Below are 24,666 nucleotides of genomic sequence, written 5' to 3' on the forward strand. Positions count from 1 at the left end.
TATTTTGCAGCCTTGGAAATGTTTATTTACTAATTTGATAAATTATTGGATTTTTCGCCTCAGATAGTTTTAAGTATTATAGAGCCAAATCAGCTAGGCTCAAACAAGATTTCACTTCTCTATTGAATTCATGTACTCTTAGCTCAGCCAAGCACAAAACAGCTAATGCCGTCACATTTGAAAAGCTTTTATGCTGAATTTGACACAAAAGCAATCACAAAGCAGACAAAAAAAGGAATTTCTCTTTCAAAAGCTGAAAAGGGAAAAAATAAATGAAAACTCTGAGCCTGGGTAAATCTCTCTTGACACTGGAAAAGAAAGCTTAAAATCACCAAGAGATAATTTTTCCAAAGAATTCATTGCCACGTTTGGACCGATCTTAATAGTCCCATGATGACCACTGCTAGCAGTTTTAGGTGCCAATGTCACACCATCTTACTGCTGATGAAAGTTAAATGGCAGCATCTCTCATGGGATTCTGTTATAGCTTACTGGAAGGGAGTTTGATTAGAATGGAAATCCTGTATGATTTTCCCTGACATCTGTCTTTCCATCTCAAAAAAACATTATTGCTTTATTAGGGCCATGGAGAAGGTCAAATGAAGCCAGGTGGTTAACAAAATCAACTACTAACTCCCATTATGTTTTTGTTTCCAAAAAGTTACGGGATATACCGGAAAGAAATTATACGTATACCATGGGCATCTCTTAACCACCTGCTGACTACTTATTGCTTTCAAGATGGACTTTCCCCAGATGTTATCTCAGATTTCATTCCTATTCTGTGAAGGGGTGATTACTGTCCCCATTTTGTCTCCACTACTTTTTTTTTTTTTTAACCCAGAGGACGAGGCTGCCTGAATGTCCAATCGGTAAGGAAGAGGTTAAGGATGGGCCTTAATGAGATATTGAAAATAATTTAAAATGATAATTATTAAACGTTATATAGAGACATACATATAAATATTTATACAATGATACCAATGTCCACATTACAGGACAATTAAGATATGCAGATAATAAATGGCAGAGATTAGGGGCCAAGATGAGCAATTATGAAACATCAAAATATCAGAATGGTAGACGAATTTTTCTTTAGTTCAGGTATGGCGACGGGCTTAAATTTTCAGAGTAGAATCCTACTAGGGCTTGCCTTTGCAACCACTGCATGGTGACAGTGAGGGCTGCTGCAAGGCAGGCTGCCTGCTTCAGTCACAGCTCTCCACCTCTGTAGCCACAGCCTGATGACTGCCTCACCAGGCTCACCAGCTCGCTTCTGATCTTAGGCACATAGACTCCGAAAGGGCTTATGGAGCAAGGAGATCCTGCTCAAATTATCCAATGCCTCTTTATGTCTATTTTCACCCTCTCTTCATAAAAGGCGATTGTAAGTGATAAGCCAACTATTACCACTCAGTAGTGATAACATATTAGACATCAGGGCCAGATCTCCATTTTATATGCTTCCTGACGTTTAAATGTTTTTTATTGTTTATTCCTTTCTTGAGAGAGAGACACACACACAGAATGAGTGGGCTAGGGGCAGAGAGAGAGAAGGAGACACAGAATCCGAAGCAGGCTCCAGGCTCTGAGCTGTCAGCACAGAGCCCGACGTGGGGCTTGAACTCATGAACCATGAGATGACTACCTGAGCTGAGGTCGGACACTTAACTGACTGAGCCACCCGGGCAGCCCTATGTTCTCTGACTTTTAGAAGAATTAAAAATTGTAGTTCCATTAAAAAAGGGGATATACTTTGCAATTGTCTTTTTAGCTTTTCATAGTAAAACAGAATATGAAAACCTGTTCCCTGTATACTATTTTCATTATTTTCATTTTCTGCCTGTTGGCTTATACGATCTTATTGGTCAATTCATAATGACAGGTGTCTCCCTTTCTGATCTTTACAGTGTCTTCTCGATTTGTCTTAGCCACATAGAAGACCATGGGTAGAAGAGAACATATGTGAGGTCATCTACAAGAGTAAGTGCTATGCATTCACATCCTAACTCTGTGATTTTGAAGAGGAGTTTCTGAACTTCTCTGGCCTTCAGTTTTCTCACCTGTAAATAGGGAACAATACTAGTTTCCATGGAAGGTTCTTGAGATGGTGAAATAAGCCAATATATGTGAAGTGATTAGCACAATTTTTGACAAAGAGCAAGTACTAGCCAAATGTTAGTATTAGCACTTGAATTACTTTTAGCTTTAGCATATGTCATTTACGAAATGGATGGGAAAATTACAGCTTTGGTCATCTTTATATAATGAACTTACACTGAAATTATATATAATTAATTAATTAATTAATTAATTTTTAATGTTTTATTTATTTTTAAGACAGAGAGAGACAGAGCATGAGTGGGGATGGGACAGAGAGAGAGAGGGAGACACAGAATCCGAAACAGGCTCCAGGCTCTGAGCTGTCAGCACAGAGCCCAACGCGGGGCTCGAACTCACAAACCGTGAGATTGTGACCAGAGCCGAAGTCGGACGCTCAACCGACTGAGCCACCCGGGCGCCCCAATATATATATATACGTATATATATATATATATATATATAATTTAATTCCTGAACATATAACACAAACAAAAACATCAGTTTCTTTTTTTTTTTTTTAATTTTTTTTTCAACGTTTATTTATTTATTTGGGACAGAGAGAGACAGAGCATGAACGGGGGAGGGGCAGAGAGAGAGGGAGACATAGAATGTGAAGTAGGCTCCAGGCTCCGAGCCATCAGCCCAGAGCCCGACGCGGGGCTCAAACTCACGGACCGCGAGATCATGACCTGGCTGAAGTCGGACGCTTAACCAACTGCGCCACCCAGGCGCGCCAAAAACATCAGTTTCTATAGATAACGGCTGAGCCATTTTTATCATGACATTTTAGAAAGACAATTCAAAAGCAAAATTTTTATTTTAAAAGTATGACAAGGAGAGCGATTATAATACCATCTTGTCTCTGTTTTAGGTATTTAAAACACATTACTTATTTTGACGATAAAATTGTTTTCTTTTATCCTTTCATATTTTCTTTTGCAACTCTTTTCATCTCTTATTTTTAAGCCCCTTGCTTTTCTAAGAGCTATAAAACCCTAATCACTCTTGCCATCACTTTAAGATTCTTGTAGGTTTTAAGATTTCTCATGTGCCAACTTGCAGAGTCTTCTTGTCCTTATCAAATTTATCACTATATGCCTGTCATCTCTTCTTCCCCTCTTCCAACTCAAGGGTCCAGTCCAAACTCTTTTCCCTTGTTAATTCCTCTCTACCAGTTAACCACTCTGTTTCAAGATCTGCTAGATTCGTAGAATCCTCAATTTTTGGAGAGGAAAAGCAAATCGCATAGCATACCGAATACCTTATGGCTAAGACCACAGCCTTCAAGAGTGGCTACGTGAATTCTATATTTCCCATAGGCAAACCAAGAATTGGGAACATCATCATTAGAAATTCCTACATCTTCTATGTTCACCCCAAGGAGAAAATCTTAGTGGCCACATGTACCTACCACGTGAAAGAAATAATTGCTTCCAACAGAGCTAATGATAAGCCTATAAAATCCTATGGGACTTTCTAACGTTCTTGTCATGTAAACAAAAATCTTGTCCTCATAGCAGCTCAGGTCCTTTGGAGAAGTAGCTACGGCAGAGTCTGGCTAAAAACTCACTAGCTCACGTTTCCCATTTACTCTTCCTGATGTTAAATTGGGAGCATGTTCTGCTCAATGGGATGTGGGTGGAAGTGATGATGTACATAATCTCCAGGCCTGTCCATAGAGCCCCATGGATAAACTGGCCACGTTTTCTCTTACTCTCCTGCAGTGACCTGGGGCAGCCATGAGTTCAAGATGACAGTTTCACAAAATTGGAAGAGCCTGGATTCCTCAAGTCACTATTTATGAGAGCGCTCCCAGGAAGGACTCTTCAACCTGCACTGTACTATGACACAACCAAGGAATTAATCATTATTATATTAAATTCTTGAGAAATCAGGGTTTATTTTTTAAATAAACCTAGCACAAACACATATGCTATGTAGCTCGGCACAGCCTAAACACTGACTAATTTAGAAATGGAAGCCACTTCATCCAAGAAAACCACAATGTAAGGCTCTTTTTCTCAGATGACATAGCTAATTTGTGATTCAGACAATTGTTTAGCAGAAGGCCTTTTTCCACCAGAAAAAAAAAAAATCTATAGAGGGTTTTAATCAAAAATTCAATCTAATCAAGTTCCCACTGTGCTACTTCTCTGCTTAGCATTTAAGGTCTTTCCCAACTGACCCATAAATATGAGGTTGGAGAGAATTAAATGCATCGAAAGCACCATGCATGATGCTTGATAAAACATGGCCATTAAACAAATATTATTTCCTTTCCCAGTTCTCTTTCCTGTATCCCAGAGAGCTCTAGATCATGAGATGGACAGATACATGATGGAGTTTTGGGGGGAAAGAAGAGGAAGAAGAGAAGGAAGACAAAGAAGTAGAGAGATTGGTCTGGAGGTCAAAGACCTGGAGGAGAAAGTGAGAGCACACCTTACCCTTGCCTTACCTTACACATCTCCTCCCTTCTCCACTCAGGGCCCTACTTAGGAAGGAGTAGACCTGTTCCTGTCTCTACGAAGGAAGTAATCCCAACCCCCTGCCTTCATGCTACCACATAAGTCTGGACATCAGCTATGAAGTGATCTCAAAAAATGGTGCACTGTGAAAAGCAGCCTATGATATCCCGATTAAACAAAATTAATTTTAAGTTTGCTATTAGCCATCAATTTTCCTCTAATCTCTACCTTGACTGAAAAGTCTACCGTTCATTTCAGCCTAGACGCAATTTTCTTTTCATACATTTACCTTAAAAATCATTCCATTTTCATCCCTATTATAATTTTATCCAGTACAACTGGTATTTTATTTTAAGGACATATCTATCTGTGATACTAACCTTGGTTTCTGTGATTTTCTTTTGGATCGCATCCATTGTGTAGGGAGTCTCCTTCCATGACTCCAGCTTGGCTCTGGCCTGCCCCAGCACCTGCTCGGCTTCTTCTTTAGCTTCCAGCCATTGTGTGGAATCCTTTAACATTTCATTCAACTGCTGCCTCCGGTTCTGAAGGTGCTCCTGTACTTCATCCCACTGACTCTGGATTCTTTCAACTGGAATAAAAGGAAAAAAAAAATGAATATATAGGAGTGAACGCAGGTCTGGAGAAGACATCTGAATTTTAACATTCAAAGATTTCCCCACTCTTTCTAGTACTCATTTAAAACATTGTTCATTGTGTTACAGCTAGGATAAGGGACAATCGAATTCCTTTCTTGTTCAGTGGCAAACAGGAGGTTAAGTTATCTTCCTGAAGGTGACCTAGAACATCGGTAGTATACGTAAATATTCAGCTCTGTCTGTTCCCAATCCCCAGAGTCAAATATGAATAATCATTTAGAAAGGTACGATACCAGAACGCCTGAATTGCCTTGCCCTTAGCACTTCAGAGCCCAACAACCTGACTTCTGACACTGTCATTGGAAATTCATTCCTCAAAGGCTTTGTGGGGCCCCAAAGAATTTGTTTTGCCATCTGAGTGGCCGGCCAGATCTACCAGGGAGTTGATGGTTCCCGTCGCCCCAACTCCCAGGAGCAGCCTGTAAGGAAGAAGCGATGGTAGGTATTGGGGCATGAATATTTGAGTCCCATTCATACCAGGGTATGTAACTGGGGAGCATGTGTTTTACAAGGGTTCCAGAGTTTTCCTAGTGGGATAAAGCTCCAGTGACCCAAAGAAGGAACCTGTTTGATAACGCACCATCTTTTATTGACTTGCCTACCTGCCTTACTGGCTGTTTCCCTCAACTCCCAAATAAACCATGCACTCTCAAAACCTTTTCCTGGGGTCTTCTTCTGAGGCAACCCAGGAGCAGATAGGCATCCTGGAAATGTAACAATATCTAAGGATCCATGCTGATTATATTTTGTAAGACAGCCTTATCCTGAGGCAATTTTTTTGGTATCGTTGTGAGTCCAAGATGGAGATGCCCTATTAATTCTTCTCTGAAGTACTTTATTTTAATGTATTAAAAACAAACATACCACATCGTCTTTTTCTTTTAAGGACCACATTATCTTTTCTTGAAGCTCATTTCATAACATACAAATAATACCCTAGAAAGTAAGTAATAAAACCACTACCAACTTTATCCCATGAGGAAAACCTGACAAATATTCTAGATGTTTCCTTAAGTCTCGATGAATACCATACACAGGCGGTTACCAAATTCTCTCATACAGAACTCCTTCCCACTTTTTACATATTCCCACTGCAAAGCTCTGTCATTTTTCACCTACATACCTGCAAAAGACCGTATGGCCCCACTGCCTCGAGTCTGTTTTGTAACACAACTTCTACACTACAGAGAGAGCAATAACTACTATAAATATGATCACCCCAATCCCTCATTTAAACCCTTCAATGCCTCCCTACTGCCCTCTGAAATATCTTAGCTTGACATACATGTTCCTCTGTGATCTGGCCTGGATAGTCTAGGAGATTTATTTACAAAGGAACAAATTACAACATAATCAGCGTATACGAAAGTCACCAAAAATAATACAGGAAATTGGACCTTGCGGCATTGGAGCTGTTGGCTACATCTGGGACCAAGAATTCAGGGGAGGGAGAAGTGTCCAGAAGCTGGGAATCATCAGGAGAAACCACCTTGAGAGGCGCGGTAATCTTTTCTCAAGGGACACTGTCAGCCTGAGGCAACTTCCCTGGAAGGAACCAGGAGAATAAATACCCTGATCTCACTTTGCCCTCACTGTCTTCGCTTTTCCTAACAGGTCTCCCGAGTGGGTAAACCAACCGGAAGGCAGAGAGCATGGGAGCCCAATGGTGACACAGATCTGCCCCTCAGAGTAGAGACCACAGGAGAGAAGGGCAAGGGGGACTATGGATAGAGATAAAATGTACACAGAACAGTACTGTAAAATTGCACTTCATGACGTTAAGTTTAGACCTTCTTCATTAACCCTGTTGTTGGCTCCATTAAGTTAGGAGAACTCAGGAGTTAAAGAAGTGCTTGAGATTTTCTGTAAATAAGCATCAGAACTAGACAGAACCTACAAGACTAGTGATTGTGACATGAAATCAAGAATCTGGGACCTGGAGTAGGCAAAACCAAGTAAGTGGCCTTCATTATGCATGATTGGGTTTAAAAAATTTTTTTTTTAACATTTTATTTATTTTTGAGACAGGGCGAGACAGAGCATGAACAGGGGAGGGTCAGAGAGAGGGAGACACAGAATCCGAAGAAGTCTCCAGGTTCTGAGCTGTCAGCACAGAGCCCGACGCGGGGCTCAAACTCACAGACCGTGAGATCGTGACCTGAGGTGAAGTTGGCCGCTTAACCGACTGAACCACCCAGGCGCCCCTACGCATGATTGTTTTTATTGGGTTTGTTTCTGTTTGCGTGTGTAACATGTGAACCTCTGTTTTAAATGTCAGTCTCTCTCTCTGATCTTTGAGCCCCATTCTGTTTTGTGTGTTTGTTTCATCGCTGTTGTTGCCCCACAAGGTAGTGCGGTACCTATCATAGTTGAGATTTATAGTTATTATTTATTTATTTGTAACAGGCTTTAAGTAATCTCTATACCCAACGTGGGGATCGAACTCACAACCTCGAGATCAAAAGTTGCATGGTCCCCTGACTGAGTCAGCCAGGTGCCCTGAGATTTATAATTATTAAGTAGTCTTCTATTTAATCTTTAGTTTGCAAAATTACTAGTATAAATGCTCTTATAAGAAAGCTGTGGAAAATATAAATAAATACGTCTTAACATGTTCTGAAATATTTCTCCATCAATCATGGAAATAACTGATATTCCAATTACGAACCAATTTTTCCACTTATCATAGCAGGTTATTTTATTATGCATACTTGGCACCTTTTTCTCTTAGCCCATTTTTATATACTGTATGTATTTGAAAATAATAAAATTGGCTTTCCTTAAAAAGTCTCTGATTCCAATTTGCCTTTGCATTAATCAGCCTTGATTAGCGACATTTTATTACGCTAGCAAAATTTTAAAGGCCTCGTATTTTTGATATAAACATGGTAAGCCATTTGCAATCATGCCAGTGAATATTTCATACATCTTATAGTTCATTTCAGTAGGGCAGACATAATCTCCATATTTGAATAGGCCATCCTATGAGGAAGAAGTAAGATAGTTCTTCCTATTATATGGGTATATATGTCTTCATTGAGCCAAAAGGAGGAAACTTTCACAACCCAGATCATTATTTCAATCATACCGTTTGAATGTTTGTTGAGTCACAGCAATCAAAGTGCTCATCCCAAAGGGGTCGTGCGTGTGCAATGTGGCAAGATAAAATGGTTCTTTGGTGTGTGCATCCCACTAAGGGTGTGCTTTCTCGTCCTTGACCTTCAACTGTATGCGATCATCAGATAATACTTAACTAAATAAATGTACAGGCTACAGACTCACTCAACCATCCATCTATCCTTCCAAGCACCCCAAACCAACAGTCTGTTCGTCTAGCCTGCCAGTCACCATTTTATTTACCATCTGCTAGACACCGGGCATTATGCTAAGTGGTGGGGAAACAAAGCAGTCAAGACAGATTCCCCAGTTTCTAGTTGGTGCCTGTCATATAAAGATGTTGGCCACTGTCTACCCAAAGAATAAAGGATGAACGGTTCTGGGGAAAAGATAATGAGTTCAATCTTAGGCCTATCCATTGGGAGGTTTTAGTCACTTGGACTGAAGGTGCAATGGCACAGCTGTGTATTTTGGGAGAGAAATCCCAGATTACAAATTACTGCAGAGAAGCAGTGAAGACATCATTGTGAACGCATTCTCATTGATACGGTATGTAAATCGATCGAACAGAACAGAGGGTTAAAGACGAAGTCCTGGAAAATGCATGACAGAACATAAAGACAGAACAAAGCCGAGGTAGCCAGGAAGATGAATGAATGGCTAGAGAGGTAGGGGGAATGCTTGCAAAGGGTACTGTCATAAAGACAGGGGCAAGAAAGGATTTCAAAAACGCAAGAGTGGTTGACACTTTTAAATGCCATAAATGTCACAACAGGTAATAAAAATCAGAATAATTAACATTTATCCGAATACCTCCACTGATTAAAGGACTATTTTAAGTTCTATACGAGCGTTAATTCATTTAATCAACATGATGATCTTATGAGGTAGGTATTGCTGTTTATGCTGCTGCTGCTGTTGCTGCCACTTCTCCTCCTTGAACGGAGGAAGAAATAGACTGCTTGAAAGGAGGGCCATAAGGTCATATCGATAGGGAGTGCAGGCGCCAGGGCTTGGAACCAGTCAGACTCCCCAAAGCCCATGCCAAAAGTATCCATTGGCTTTGATCACACAGAATTCCCTGAAGACCATACAGAAAATAATTTTAGCGGAGTGGTGGAAATCTTGCTGTCAAGGATTGACAAATGAATCAGCCAATGATGAGAGCTGGAAGAGAATCACCCTTTGTGGGTGACAACTGGGAGATGCGTTTTTTGCTGTCTCCCAGAGCTCACTCATCAGGGTTGAATGCTAGTGGCCCACAGCAATCACTTGCTCCGTAATTGGCCCATTCATTGGCTTCTTTCCCTTTTCCCGGTCCCACTCTCCTACGGGTATTTCAGGGGATCACCTTACAAGTAAGAACACTTTCACTCAAATCATTGTTTAAAGGTTATCCCTCTGGGAAAAGGTACTCTGAGAATTTTATTCATTAAAAACAAAAACAAAAATGAAAACTTAGTGCTTGCTACCTGGTACACTTTCAGTAACTATCTGTCAAATGAATTGTACATTCAGACTATTTTAATTATCCACGCTTCCTTTCGCTAATGATGCAAATATTCCACTTCTAAAGTTAATCTTTGCCCCGGGACCTTGAGTCTTGCTTCCTTAGAAGGAATCACTGTCTCTTGACTGCATTTCAAGTTCACGTAATTTGAACAATGGCTGAAGAATTATGCTCATTGTCACTTCTCATCAGGGAAATGCAAATCAAAACTACAATGAGATATCACCTCACACCTGTCAGAAAGGCTAAAATCAACAACTCAAGAAACAACAGGTGTTGGTGAGAAGGTGGAGAAAAAGGAGCCCTCCCGCACCGTTAGTGGGAATCCAAACTGGGGCGGCTGCTGTGGAAAACAGTATGGAGGTGGCTCAAAAAGCTAAAACTAGCACTACCTTATGATCCAGCAGTCGCATTACTGGATATTTGCCCAAAAGGCACAAAAACACTAATCCAAAGGGATAGATGCACCTCTAGGTTTACAGCAGCATTATTAACAACCAAGATATAAAAGCAGCCCAGGTGTCCGTCAAGAGACAAATGGATACAGAAGATGTGGTATATAGATGCAAAGGGATATTATTCAGCCATAAAAAGCATGAAATCTTGCCATTTGTAGCAACATGGATGGATCTGGAGAGCATAGGCCTAAGTGAAATAAGTCAAAGAAAGGAAGACAAATACCATATGATTTCACTCATATGTGGAATTTAAGGGAAAGAAAGAACAGCAGAGGGGAAAAAAAGAAGAGAGACAAAGAGACAAAGCAAGAAAGAGACTCTTAACTATAGAGAATGAACTAATGGCTACCAGAGGGGAGAGGGGGGCAGGGGAGGGGAGAGGGGGGCGGGGGAGGGGAGGGGTGAAGCGGCCGGCGGGGACTGAGGAGGGCACTGATGCTGAGGAACAGAGGGTGATGTATGGAAGGGTTGAATTCATATACTGCAACACCTGAAACTAACACAATACTGTATGTTAAGTGAAATTAAAATAAGAACTTAAAAAAAAATTGCATATTTTACTCTTTATTTTCCTCTCATTCTTCATGATCTCTACTTCAAACAAACAAATATTCTCTGGGCATCCTTTCTGATTGAATGCCTCTGCATCAGCCATGGTTTTTGGCACAGAACATCTTCAATATCATATCTACTAGAACATCCTCATCTAATAAAAAATCCATAAATTAAAAGCTATGTTGGCGTGTGTGGGAGATTCTTGTGAGCCAAAACGAATCAATGCTGTTTCTTTCTCTGGTATCCTTAAAATAAACCAGAGATCAGACAGAATCTGTTGGCATGTCTTTTCACCTCAGTCGGTATTTTTAATTAAATCTGAGGTGGCATAGTATAGAAAAGTATATGTATATATCAGATAAGGGTATTTTTTTTCAACGTTTTTTTTTAAATTTATTTTTGGGACAGAGAGAGACAGAGCATGAACAGGGGAGGGGCAGAGAGAGAGGGAGACACAGAATCGGAAACAGGCTCCAGGCTCTGAGCCATCAGCCCAGAGCCCGACGCGGGGCTCGAACTCACGGACCGCGAGATCATGACCTGGCTGAAGTTGGACGCTTAACCTACTGCGCCACCCAGGCGCCCCAAATAAGGGTATTTTTATGGGCATTTTCAAAGTTTAAAAGATACTGAGTTCCAGAGGCTAATAACAACAATAAAATATCATATTGTTATTAACATAAGTACAATGAAACAAATACTAGAAAGCGAATCAACACATGTATCAACTCTTGTGAAATAACTACCCGAATGGGAGAATCCATTTAGCAGAGCAGAAATTATGGAGAGATTATTTCCCTTACAAAAGGATTCACCATAAGATTTCTTTAAACAGTCAGCCTGTTAGATATATTTAAAATATTATTTGATTTGGTGGTGCCCGGGTGGCTCAGTTGGCTAAGCATCTGACTTAGGCTTAGGTCGTGATCTCATGGTTTGGGAGTTTCGGCCCCGCGTCGGGCTCTGTGCTGACAGTTTGGAGCCTGGAACCTGCTTGAGATTCTGTGTCTCTCTCACTCTCAGCCCCTCCCCTGCTTACCCTCTGTCTCTGTCTCTGTCTCTCTCTCTCAAAAATAAACATTAAAAAATTTTTTAAAATATATTATTTATTTTGTATTCCACTCCCAAGTACACATCCAAGACAAATGCATACTTGTATTCACCAAAAGACATGTCCTAAATTGGAAGATTCCCCTAACTGCAAAGTACCCAAATTCCCCTCTACTATAAAATGGATAAATACAGTGGATAAATATAATGGATAATTTTGCCAATAGATAAATGGATAATGGATAAATTTACCAATAGAACGCTATCTAGCAACAACAATAACACAACTTATGCAATATTATGTATTAATCTCATTTATGTAATATTATCTATTAATCTCATAAACATAACGTTGAGGGAAAGACATCAGCCAAAAACAAGGGCATACTGTTTTATTTCATTCGCATAACATAGAAAACCACGAAGAAGTAAGATGACTGTAAAAGTCAGGATACCAGTTAGCCTAGTGAGACTGGTAGTCACCGAAAGACACATGACAGGTGCTTCTGAACTTCCTGTTTCTTGATTTGCGTGCTGTTTACACAGTTGTATTTAGCTTGTGCAAACTCACCAACCCAAACATCTATAACATGTACATTTTCCCTAGGCATACTGTACTTCAATAAAAATTTAATGAAGTATGATTTGGCTCGCGAAATATATTCGACATACAACGTTGGAGAATTCACCTTTTCAAAAGGGTTGCAACCTGAGAAGCATGCGTCACTGGCAGACACGAATAACGAGAGATGCGATGGCTTTGCTGAGGACACAATACAATTTACGTCTTAGGTTGGTGTGATAAAGAACAGAAATACTGGTCAGTGAACCAGACCAGGCTCCCAGAAACAAATCGGCACACGGAGACTAATGAAGCAGATATGTGGTTATTTACCAACAGCAACAGAGCCCTGCAGGTGACGGATCTAACTGTCCTAAGAGCAGACCCTGCAGAACCATATGTAAAAGAAAACTTGGGCGGTAGGGTACATATTCCATTTTGTCAAGGAGTGAAAGTTAACTGAAAATGTGTAGCTCATCAAAGAGGAGCTGTTTCGGATCTGGCCCACTGTGGTAGTTGGACATCAGATGGACCTGCTCATTGTCCATGCCTGGGCAACGATTCAAACCACAGAATTTCACCACACTTGCAACACTGCATTCAGGATACTACTGAGAGACCAAAGATATATTACAGCCATGGACTTGGTCACTAGAGCCCATACTGTTAGATTTACATTTATACCGGATTCATCTGACGTGCAAAAGTGAAATAATAATAAAATATATGCATATAAACTCAGACAATCTGTGCACGTTGGTAATTGAAGAGCTGCCCGAATGTGTGCATTTCTCTTTTCCGAGGGCCATCACAGAAAGCTTCTCAACTGATTTGTCCAGTAAGTAGATGCTGGATAATGAAGGGAAATAAATAACCAATGCTAAGACTCAGGACGACAGACTGGGACTCGGCATGTGTCCTGATTTACAGATCTCCAGAAGTGTCAAATTGGAAACTCAGCAATCATGTCAAGAACCACAATACTGCAGAGAAAGAAACAGTTCAGTTGATTGAGTACTAACCAATCTTTCACTTCATGTTTTTGAGCGAGCTACGTTTGATTATCGATATACATTCTTGACTGATATAAATTCCCACAACATCTCTCCTAGGGAAAAATGTTATTTACAAAAACGAAATGATTGCCTTTTTGAATATACATTGCTACAGAAGAAACAACAGCTCTGTTGCAATTTCTGCACTGGATTTACAACCTGAGAAAGTTCCTGTGAGTAAGTTTTAGAAGGAAACCTTGATTGGCAGTTAGTAATGGGTTATAGCCCTAGATTCGTGACGAAATTTAACTGGCAAAAGTTGACTGACCACAACTTCAATTTTCTCAACTGCAAAACGGAAATAATGACAGTTGTACAACCGAAGGACTTTTGTGCAGATACAATCCAACAATGAATAAAAGCATAGTGGACCATACTAAAGCAAGGTGTTGCTGCTTCTCTGTACAGAGACTAAACAACGGATTATAGTCATCAGCAAACATTTGTGATCTGCGATGTGGAGCACACTGTATATCTCAATGGTTCCACAGAGCACTTAAGTGTTCCAGGTAGAAAATGCCAAGCTGGAAGAGTGACATTGCAGGCAAATGGGTCACAAATGAGTTAAGAAGGCAGATATTTAACTACGGTCAACTGTAAGCAAAATGACTCCAACTGAAGTTAAGATAATGAGTTCTGATAGTTAACAACGGGAAAGAGATGTGGGAACCATAACAGACTGTTTCCTGCAGCTAAAATAGTCAACAGAATGTTAGGGATGATCAAGAAGGGAACTTAGGAAGGAAGGAAGGAAGGAAGGAAGGAAGGAAGGAAGGAAGGAAGGAAGGAGGGAAGGAAAAGAAACCGCCATTATTATACTCTTATACAAAGTTAGGGTACATCTATACCTTGAGTAATGTGAGCATATCTTAATGTTTGATATTCAAAGACTTATAAGGAACCAAGGTAAGTGAAAATAATAACCCAAATTATAGAGAATATTAATATTTGTTTCATCTGACTTCACATGGCATTTAAACACGGTTCTGTAGAAAAGTGATTTATAGTTAAGCTCTTCAAGGAGGTATCTCAACTTAAACCATTAAGAAGGGGGAGAAACAAATACACTGACCAGGAAGTCAAATGTACCTAGTGTAAATGGACATGCGCTGTATTTAGGAACAGGACATAAGGGGTGTGGTTGCTATGTAAACATAGAAGAAAATATCTGGGACATTTCAGACCAAAAACCTGAAAAGAGAAGGGAGTTATAGGCACATGATTAAATCCTAGCCACTATGACTGATTTGAATATCTGCTCCTTCTCTAAATCCTAAAAAGCTAGAATTCAAGAAGAGCCAAACACCTAGTTGAAATTCATAGAAGACAGGCCTACCCAGAATAAATGACCAAGTTAAAAATATTTTATGATAGTAGTCTAATGTCTGTTAGATCGGACATGGCAAAGATCGTAATTTAATGCTATGTTCACACCCAGTTTACTCTCTGTAAAGTGAGGATAACAAAAACAAGAAGACTGATAATCTGTGAAGATTAAGGAAATAATGGACACAAGGCACTGACCAGAGCGCCTCGCCCCTAACTCACTATTACGGGGGTAAAGATAGGGAACTATGTGCTTTCATAATGCCAGTGAAGTTCTTAAATCCTGAGCCACAAGGCAGAAGTGAGCAGACTAGATGATCCCTGAGGTTCTTACCAGCTCTAACAGTCTGTGAAATACATGTTTCCTGGTGTTTCTGTCAGAGATAGAGGCTCACCTTCCAACGTTATTGGGAAGAACTCAGTCAGCTCAGTGACTGGATGAACAAAAAGAATATCAACAGCCATTCCCCTGGATGGGCTATTAGTATGATTCAGCCTGACAATCTTAAAGTCAGCTGTGTTGAAAATTCAGTCAAAATAAACTCAAGGCAACCTTTCTTCTGAAAAAAACTTTTCATTGAGGTAAAACTGATCTATAATGTTATATTAGCTTCGGGTGTACATGATAATTTGATATTTGTATATACTGAAAAACCACCATCATACTAAGTCTAGTCGACATTCAAAAGTTGTTTCTTTTCTGGAGTGATTGTATTTTTCTGTATCTTGATAGAGGCACGTGTCACGCTAGTGTAGCCATTCGTCAACACTCACCGAATGGCACACGCAAGACTTGTGCATTTGACTATGCAAATTTTGCCACAGACAAACAAACAAAAGAATTGTAAATGAATATTGAGCTCTAGTTAATGATACGCGTGTTGTAGCATTTAGGGGTAAAGGGTACTGATGCCTCCAAACTTTGAAATGAATCAAAAAATAATCGGGATTGATGGGAGGCTACAGGGACGAAGAATCTAGCAGAATCTAGATGGTGAGTTCATGGCTATTCAATGCACAGTTCCGTCAGTTTTTCTGTGTATTTGAATTTTTCAGAATAAAACATTAGAGAAAATGCTCTCTCACAGCAAGCACGAGGCAGCATATTATTTAGGCAGCTTTTTAAGTCACTAAGACCACTTTCCAATAAAGAAAATAATACCATCTGTGGAATATGTAAGTTGAGAAGATAGTAAATAGCATTTATAGGAATGGAAATGGCAAATGGAATTCAGGCAGATCTCTTAGTTTCGTAATCAACAGGCTGTCAAAGACCATAATACCTCATTTAAAGTGTGCCAAATATTCTTTTTTTAAATATAATTTATGGTCAAACTGGCTTCCATACAACACCCAGCGCTCATCCCAACAACTGCCCTCCTCCATGCCCATCACCCGCTTTCCCCTCTCCCCCCCCACCCCAACGTCAACCCTCAGTTTGTTCTCTGTATTTAAGAGTCTCTTATGGTTTGCCTCTCTCCCTCTCTGTAACTTTCTTTTTTCCCCCTTCCCCTCCCCCATGGTCTTCTGTTCAGTTTCTCAAGATCCACATAGGAGTGAAAACATATGGTATAAGGTATCTCTCTTTCTCTGACTGACTTATTTCACTCAGCTTAACACCCTCCAGTTCCATCCACGTTGCTGCAAATGGCAGGATTTCATTCTTTCTCATTGCCAAGTAGTATTCCATCGTATATATAAACCACATCTTCTAACAGAAAAAAAATGAGTCTTCTGAAAAAAAGCTCATTCTCCAGTTGTGGTTATAAACCATAGGTAAGGGTGTGCTGGTGCTCACACTGAAAGATGAGTTAAGGTCAAAGGAAAATTTTGCCACCAGTTGGAGAGTCACAGATTATGAGAAAATACCAACATCACGTCAAAATGAAACATGTAAGCTATTTTAATCATTTAAAAGGCAGATGTTGAAATGTGACATTATGTGATCATTAAAATAAATTCCAAAAATGGCTTCCTTTAACAGGGGGAACCTACTGGTTGAGATGAAACCTTGAAATTGAGGGAAAACGCTTGACCTACAGGTCCACAAAAGTATTTCGGTGTATAATCCTAGGTCACTCACAAGACATGGAAAAGAAACTATAGACACAATAGATCACCGGACAATCCATCTGTCCCACTGGCCCTGGCTGTCAACTAATTAAGTGCCAAATGTAGCAAATAAAGTACTAACAACTCAAAAGGGTTCAGCAAGAGTTCACTAAAGTGGAGTAAAGGGTACCATTACAGTTCCAGCACCATGGATTTATTGCCGTGTCACTGGCACGCAACGCACACAGCAAAACCCATTCATCACTCCATTTTCACATCAAAATTGATGCATTTGTTGGAATGCGAATATTCTCAAAGATATGAGGAATAAAAAGGGCATTTTTCTCCCTGAACACACATTGAGTTTCGTCCCTACACCTTGTCACTCAAAGTTTTATTTGACAAGGTGCAGAAAATGCAAGTCATACTTGAGAAGCAAAGAGGGCTCACTTCTATCTTTACAAGCACATTTCGTAGTCTAGCCATTCAAGTCAAGGAATAAAATAAATATAAAATAATTCCTCGAATAGAAACACTGGGCTAAAAAGCGAAACACCAGATACTATCTACCGGAGGACTATTCTGTCTTTCTCGTCTTCCTCACCTCCTTCCCCTTCAGGCGTAGGTGTCCTTCCTACCCAAGCCCAATTCCCTCCCTGTACTCAGTATTCCGGTTTCTTCCACCTCCTAAAAGAAGGGATTCTATTTTTCACCGGCCCCATATCTTCAATCTCAGTCCAGAACTTCATCTAAAAAGAAAACACAAAACCAAAAAGATTTTCTTTTGGCCCTAGCACCGTGTCTGGCCAATCTGATGTCTTTTCCTTCATAGAAGAGTGGTTTACATCAGCGTGACTTAAGGGATGGTTTGTGTACCCGCAGTGTCAGTATCACCCGGGAGCTTGCAAGAACTGTAGTAGCTCGGGCTCTACCCAAAACCTAACTCATCAGATTCTACGTTTTTAAAACTAGATTCCAATGGTGATTTATGTGCACATTAGAAGTTGAGAAGCGCTAGTCAATATGCACTATTTCCACTTTCACACCTCAGGTTCCTTTCTTAGTCACTACATTTTGACTTTCGCCACTGAAATTGCAGATAATAGCTGAAATGGAAATTGAAATTGCCATTGAAATTGTGGTAGATAATAGGTATGATATTCAAGTTACTATAGCACTGGAGATTCTAAAGTCTTTATTTTTCCAGACCTCCCTTTAGTACCTGCCATCATTGATAAGCCCTCCTTGAAACTTTTTGATTAACATGGCATGGATTTTACCCGACCTTTCTGGCCATGCCTCAGCGTCCTCTGCTTATCTCTTAAATGTTGCCATTCCCTATGAGTCTCTTTTTGCTCTTCTTTTCTTTTTCCCTGACATATTCTCTCCCTGGTGAGTTCACCTATGTATATTGCTTCCTTTACTACCTTTCCAATGATCATAGTCAAATCTGTTTCAACCTAAGAACTCTCTCCCAAACGCCATGTTCACATAGTCAAATGTCTACTAAATCCCTTTTGAATATTCAGTGTATCCAAAAATTGATCACATCCTCCTCACCCTTCTCCCCTAATCGCTGACACACATCTGTTCCTCTACCTAGTCATTCAAAGAGAAACATACAAATCATCCTTGATTTCTCTTTCTTCCTTATCCTTTAACCAAGATGCCAAGCCATTCATTCAACCTCCTTAATCGCTCTTCTAACCTCTCTATCATCCAGCTGTCGCTTCCCAAGCCTGTTTTAATTAAAAGCCTCCCGATGTTCTCTCTTATTTACTGAATCATAGCCTTGTCTGTGCAATTGAATCAACAGGGGTGATTTGAAAAATACCAATGTCTGGGCTCTATTCCCAAAGATTTTTATTTAATTGGTTTGGGGTGGAGTCCAGGCACTTGCAGTTTTTTCAAAGCCCCCACCTCCTAGCGATTCTACTGTGCAGCTAGGACCGAGAACCATTGCTCTAACACTGGTCTTTTACACTCCACATTAATCTTCAATCCTGTGGTTGCAGAAGGCTTTTGAAGATGCAAATCTGAGTCTGTCATCATTTATTCAAGTCCTCTAATGTCATTCTTCCATTGCTTTCGGAACAAAATCAAAACGCTTTACCTGACTTGTAAGACCTTTTCCAGCTTCTTGACTTCTATTGCCCATTGAGTACCCTCTCTTGTAGCTCTACAGCCACATGAGAGTCCCCTGCGTGTATAATGTGATGCATGTCTCACTCGTGTCTGTGCCTCGCCTCTACCCAGATTATTCTCCACCCTTGTCCACTCGGCAGCGCTCTGCTCAGAAGCCACCATCACTGGTCATTTTTTCCTGATCATTCTCTTTGGCCCCACCAAGCCTTGTTTCATGGGTTTGGGTACAGTACCCCACATTATGGTTCCTAGGGCACCCTGCTCTTATCTCGGAACACAGTGATTACACTATTTGGCAATGATCTATTTTCCGTCTATTTTACCCACTGAAAGGTGTTGCCTTCAGGAGACGAAATATATTTTTCTCATCGGGGCCCAGCACAAGTTTGGCACATAGGAAGGTGTACAGAAGTGTGATGAAAGGGCAAACACGACTCTTATGTCACACACAAGAATGTATGCGCTCCTGCAGACACAAAATTATTAAACAAAACAAATATATACATGTAGGCAAGGTTATGAAAATAAAGTGCATGTTCAAATTTCTACTTTGTGAGAATGAGGCTTCTATAGTAAAGGGAAAAGAGGAAATGAATTATTGAAGTATAGTCTCAATGGACCCTTTCAAATACTTCTCCGGAAAAGCAATACGTAAGATCAAAAATAAAGATCGATCAGTTCTGGCTCATTTAACGTATGTCCTGTTATTAGGCACAAGATCGCTGATTATAAAATACATTTTAGACCAAAGTTGTAGCAGTAGCGGTAGGAGTAGTAGTAGACTGAAAAGCCAAAAGTAAAAGTGGATGAAGTCTCAAACTGCCCTTCCTAGGCTCCATTTTGAGATAATCTTTACTTATTTAAACCTCAGCAGCTCATAAATGTTACAGTGAATAATGTGAGATACAGGGAGGTGAAAAGTAACTCTTCTGTGCTGATTCCTAGGGGCACATGTACCCCAGTGTTTACGGCAGCACTCTCAACAATAGCCAAATCATGGAAAGAGCCCAAATGTCCGTCAACTGAGGAATGGATAAAAAGATGTGGTTTATATATACATATTCGAGTATTACTTGACAACGAGAAACCTGCCGTTTGCAGCGACGTGGATGGAACTGGAGGGTATTATGCTGAGTGAAATAAGTCATTCAGAGAAAGACAGATATCATATGATTTCACTCATGTGTGGAATTTGAGAAACTTAACGGAAGGCCATGGGGGAAGGGAAGGGGAAAAACAGTTTCAAACAGAGAGGGAGGCAAGCCATGAGAGACTCTTAAATACAGAGAACACACTGAGGGTGGATGGGGGGTGGGGGAAGGGGGAATGGGTGATGGGCATTGAGGAGGGCGCTTGTTGGGATGAGCACTGGGTGTTGTGTGTAAGCGATGAATCAATCATGGGAATCTACCCCCAAAATCAAGTAACTCTATCTATTCTAATGATTCCAATTCAAGTGATAAAATAGTTTCGCACCAAATATGTAAATATGCTTTGAACATTAGTATAGCAACTCCTAAAGTGGTATAGAGTCTCCTAAAATGAAAGGCTTGAGTTTACAAGAAACAACAAAAAAACTGTATACAGCTCCCACTATTTCTATTTACCTCTGGGTAAATCATAACTGTACGTCCGGGGAAGAAAGATCCAAGAGAGACACAATACCTTGGTGAAACATATGGCTGAGAAATACAGAAGCAGAATAGTGTGACTGCCTTAATTTTAGAAGAAAATCTTCTTAAAAAGAATTTCCATAGTAAAAGAAGGAATAGAGAAATTTTAAATGAGGTAATCTATGTGAAAAGTGCTTTATAAACTGCAAAGCTGTCAGCAACCATAAGGTACTATTATTATCTTCTTTAAAATATATTCCTTCAAAAACATATAAAATGGACGCCTTTTAACAAAAACATAAAGACACACAAACATTGCCAGAACTGGATATCCCACGAGATTATACTTTTGTTCTCCTAAGCTCTTATAAAGGGTTCTTATATAGATCATACGATGCGAATTTGTTTTTCCACATTTATTCATTTACTTATCCCTTTGTCTATCCATTCATTTATTGCTAACTTTTTCTTCACAATCGATTGTGTACTTGCGATGGAGTTAACATGTATTCAAAACCAAAGCTGCAGAGGGAGTAATAAACATTTTATAAGTAAACTGCTTAATTCAAGATCCATATGCATTTGGCATTTGTGGCTTTAGGACACATCACTTCTTTGAACGCATCATCTGTTAGAAAGGAAAGCTGAGAGAGGGGGTTTTCATGGCTTCTACTGGCCTTTTGAGTTACGGTAAGGATCCTGGTCTGTGTTGTCAGGGCAGTGGGGGGGTCCGCTGGAAGGGTGCACGCAGGGAAGGGACACATCTGATCTGGGTTTGAAAAGATGAATCAGGCCGTCAATGGCAAAACAGATCGGGGCAGGGGGAGGGTCAAGAAAAGATGTGGAGAAAACAGAGCAACAAGCTGGGACAGGTGTCCGGGAAGAGCCCGATGGTGGCTGGTAGACTGAAAGAGAAGAACAAACTAGCGACATATTCGGAAGATTAAATGCCAAGGACTTTGCCTAAACTCTTCCCTCTGCATAGAATGCATTGCCTGGTAGGTGATAGGTACTTCGCTGAATGCTTCTGTGGGAAAAGGAATGGGATGAGATCAGCCTTGCAATTCTTTCAGGGGCTTTTAGAAGATCTGACCCTGGCATAGTATGACTTTTCCCTCTCACAGGAAAAGAGGGAGCTAACAGACTGGGACCACTATGACTGTTTCTCAGCAAGGTGTGCCTAGGTCACTGGGCCCCTTCCAGAATACAGGCCGTATGTAATGTCTGCAAATTCTTCCCTTCAAGACCCTTTGGTGGGAAGTCTTGCTTGCTTGACTTTATTTTGGGCTTGACTTGCAAGTCATTGGTGGTTCCCTTTCTTATCACAAAATGGGGGGGGAGGGGAGTTGCCTGGATCTGCAAATTTATTTGAAATGTGAGTTCTTGATCACCCCCAAAGGAAAAAGTGAAGTACATAGTATGCCATATGGGATGGATAAAGCAGGTGAGAGGTCAGAGGTGTCACTTTGAGAGATGCCATTCATATAGTGATGAGTAAACGAAACCATAAGCATATCGGACAAAGGGAAAGCCCGGGGTGAGAGGCCGACTAAGGGCAGGAAAATGAGATCAGAGATTTGGGAAAGGTTACATTGTCCCCGTGTTCACGGCAAACATCCAGAGATGAAGAGTGGGAGGTGGTCCCTACACTAAGCAAAGCGAACCTCTCGGGCAATCATTGATAGCTTCAGGGAAGTGGTTTAGAACCTGGGCCACAAGAGGTTAGGTAGAGAAGGAAATGACAGAAATGTTTGGAGAGTTCACTTTGGCAGTTAAAGGAGCAAAATCAAACAGGAAACTTAAGGCATGGGAGCTGCCTCACTGTGGGAGCCAGGATTTGGAAGGAGTAGGGAATAAGAAAGTAGGCAAAGTTAGGCAAAATAAAGGAAGCCAAGTTAGTCAACGAGAGTAGAAAATTTCCACTTGAAATTTGCTTGATAATACAAAGAATTTGTTAACATGAAAAACTGGGGAAAAAATGACTGGACGAGAATGGACCACTCATCAACCAGCCAGGGCAAAATGTGGCTTTGTATCTAGCCACTCCATAGTTATACTCTTAATCTGATTATTAGAAGGAGCTCGTTACTTAGGAAATCTCTAACATTTTCTTTTCCCTGAATTCTGCCATCTTTCTGGCTTTCTTACCATATCCACCAAAACTACTCCCCTACTCTCTTTCGCTATCTTTGAGTTCATACACGTTCTCCTGGGCAACATTCAGACTCTTTGGTCTTCCTGTACTCCCCGGGTCCACTTGAAAGCACTTGGGACCATAACTGGTGCCAGGGGGAAGTTCCAGCTTGGAACAACCCTATCTCTATCTTAGTCACCACACGAAGCACTAAGGTTGACTCCAGTGAGAAGAATGTTCCCATGCCTTTTTCTTGGCTGATGAGCAGTTACATCACTGTTCTGGAAAATTAGAAATAGTCGTGCTATGAAACAGCAGAAAGTATGTACATCGACTAATATGTCAGCTGCAAATTGGTATACTGATTCTCTCCACCTGAATAAAGCTTAGGTAAGAGATTGATCCTTAGGCATTTTGGTACCCACAGATAAAGTAAGTTAGGTTTTCTTAAGGTCGGTATTAGCAAGAGGTTCAGACCAAAGTTAGGATACTTGTCTCCCCAAAACAAAAGATACGCTATGAACTGCCATGCTGCCAGTTCCATTGGTGTTATTGACCTTCTAATCTCATTGCTTTTTTTCATCCTTTTTTTTTTTCTATACTAAAGCTCTGTCTCTTGCTGCTTAATAAGCTAGCTGTTACTAGCAGCCTAATGAAAGGTTGCTTTTTTTTCTTCCCTGAGTCCAAACCTTCCTAAATCACCTCTTCATTACTCTACTCACTTTGAACATTAAAAAACAAAAACAAAAAGAAAAAAACAGAGCTGAAATAGGTCATGTGAGAGGTTCATGAAAATCTCCATCCAGGAAGGACACCATCATCCTAATTGGTTTATAACCTGCTGTGCTCAATAGTTCTCCAACTCATCTTAGGGCTTTTTTTAGCCTTAAAAATGAAAACTTCCATGTGGTGAAATCTAACCAACAATGAGAAAATGCTATAGGATTTTAAAAAATAGCTTCAGCAATGGCCTTAGAATACTCTGGGGCCTCTGCATAATTGTCTGACTGGAGAAAATGATCCACAAGGGTACCATGTGATTGCGAGGTTTTAGTTCACATTTTACCAGCCACAATGGAAGTATGAATTCAGGAGGCTAAGCCCACACCTCGGCTCAATTGGCTGTGAAGGAAAAAAATAAAGAAATCAACAATGTCTAAAAGAAAAGACCTACACAGAAGTAGATGGTAGAAAAGATAGAAAGGTCAAGAAGAAAGACAAGGAAGAAATTGTGTTTCATGAAAGTGGTTCCAACTTGTGTTCAAAGTTATATGTTCCTGACAGTAGAAAAACAAGGCAAATTCTTACAGATGTATAAATGTGTAAGTATGTCCCATCATTAGTATTATTCCTAAAAATAGAGAAATGCTTATTTTTCAGGTTTCTGAAAAAACATAGAGTAACATTAAGTAGGTACATTTACACATTGCTTTTGAAACACCTGAGCTCTGCTGAAAAAAAAAAAAATGAATTTCCTTTGTTCCCACCTCAAACTTCAAGCCTTTGTTCCCACCTCAAATTTTCTGAATCCGAATCTTCTGGCTCTTGGGCGGGCACATGCATTCACAAGAGGGACAACAGTGCCCCGAGGAGGTGCATATTTGTTCTTGAGGGACAAAAATTCTTAATATATATACACACATCACAGTGGTTTGTGACTCTCCAAGGAGCCACAATATAAATAGATTATGGAGCATATCTGTGGGATTAAAATTCCATGGGGGAGGGGCACCTGGGTGGCTTAGTCAGTTGAGCCACCGACTTTGGCTCAGGTCATGATCTCGTGGTTGATGAGCTCGAGCCCTGCGTCGGGCTCTGTGCTGACAGCTCAGACCCTGGAGCCTGCTTCGGATTCTATGTCT

At 40.4% G+C, this 24,666-nt stretch overlaps 1 protein-coding gene across 14 annotated transcripts in view; it reads right to left on the minus strand.

Moving 5' to 3' along the window:
* The window catches only part of DMD (dystrophin), a 2,379,610-nt gene that overhangs the window by 535,855 nt on the left and 1,819,089 nt on the right, over positions 1-24,666 (minus strand). For all 14 annotated transcript variants that reach the window (XM_045050793.1, XM_045050788.1, XM_045050791.1 and 11 more), the window contains one exon: positions 4,949-5,160. In XM_045050793.1, the coding sequence (XP_044906728.1) occupies positions 4,949-5,160 (212 nt within the window). The remainder of the gene's footprint in view (positions 1-4,948; positions 5,161-24,666) is intronic.

This window comes from Felis catus, chromosome X, assembly GCF_018350175.1.
Source record: "Felis catus isolate Fca126 chromosome X, F.catus_Fca126_mat1.0, whole genome shotgun sequence".
Taxonomy (NCBI): Eukaryota; Metazoa; Chordata; class Mammalia; order Carnivora; family Felidae; genus Felis; species Felis catus.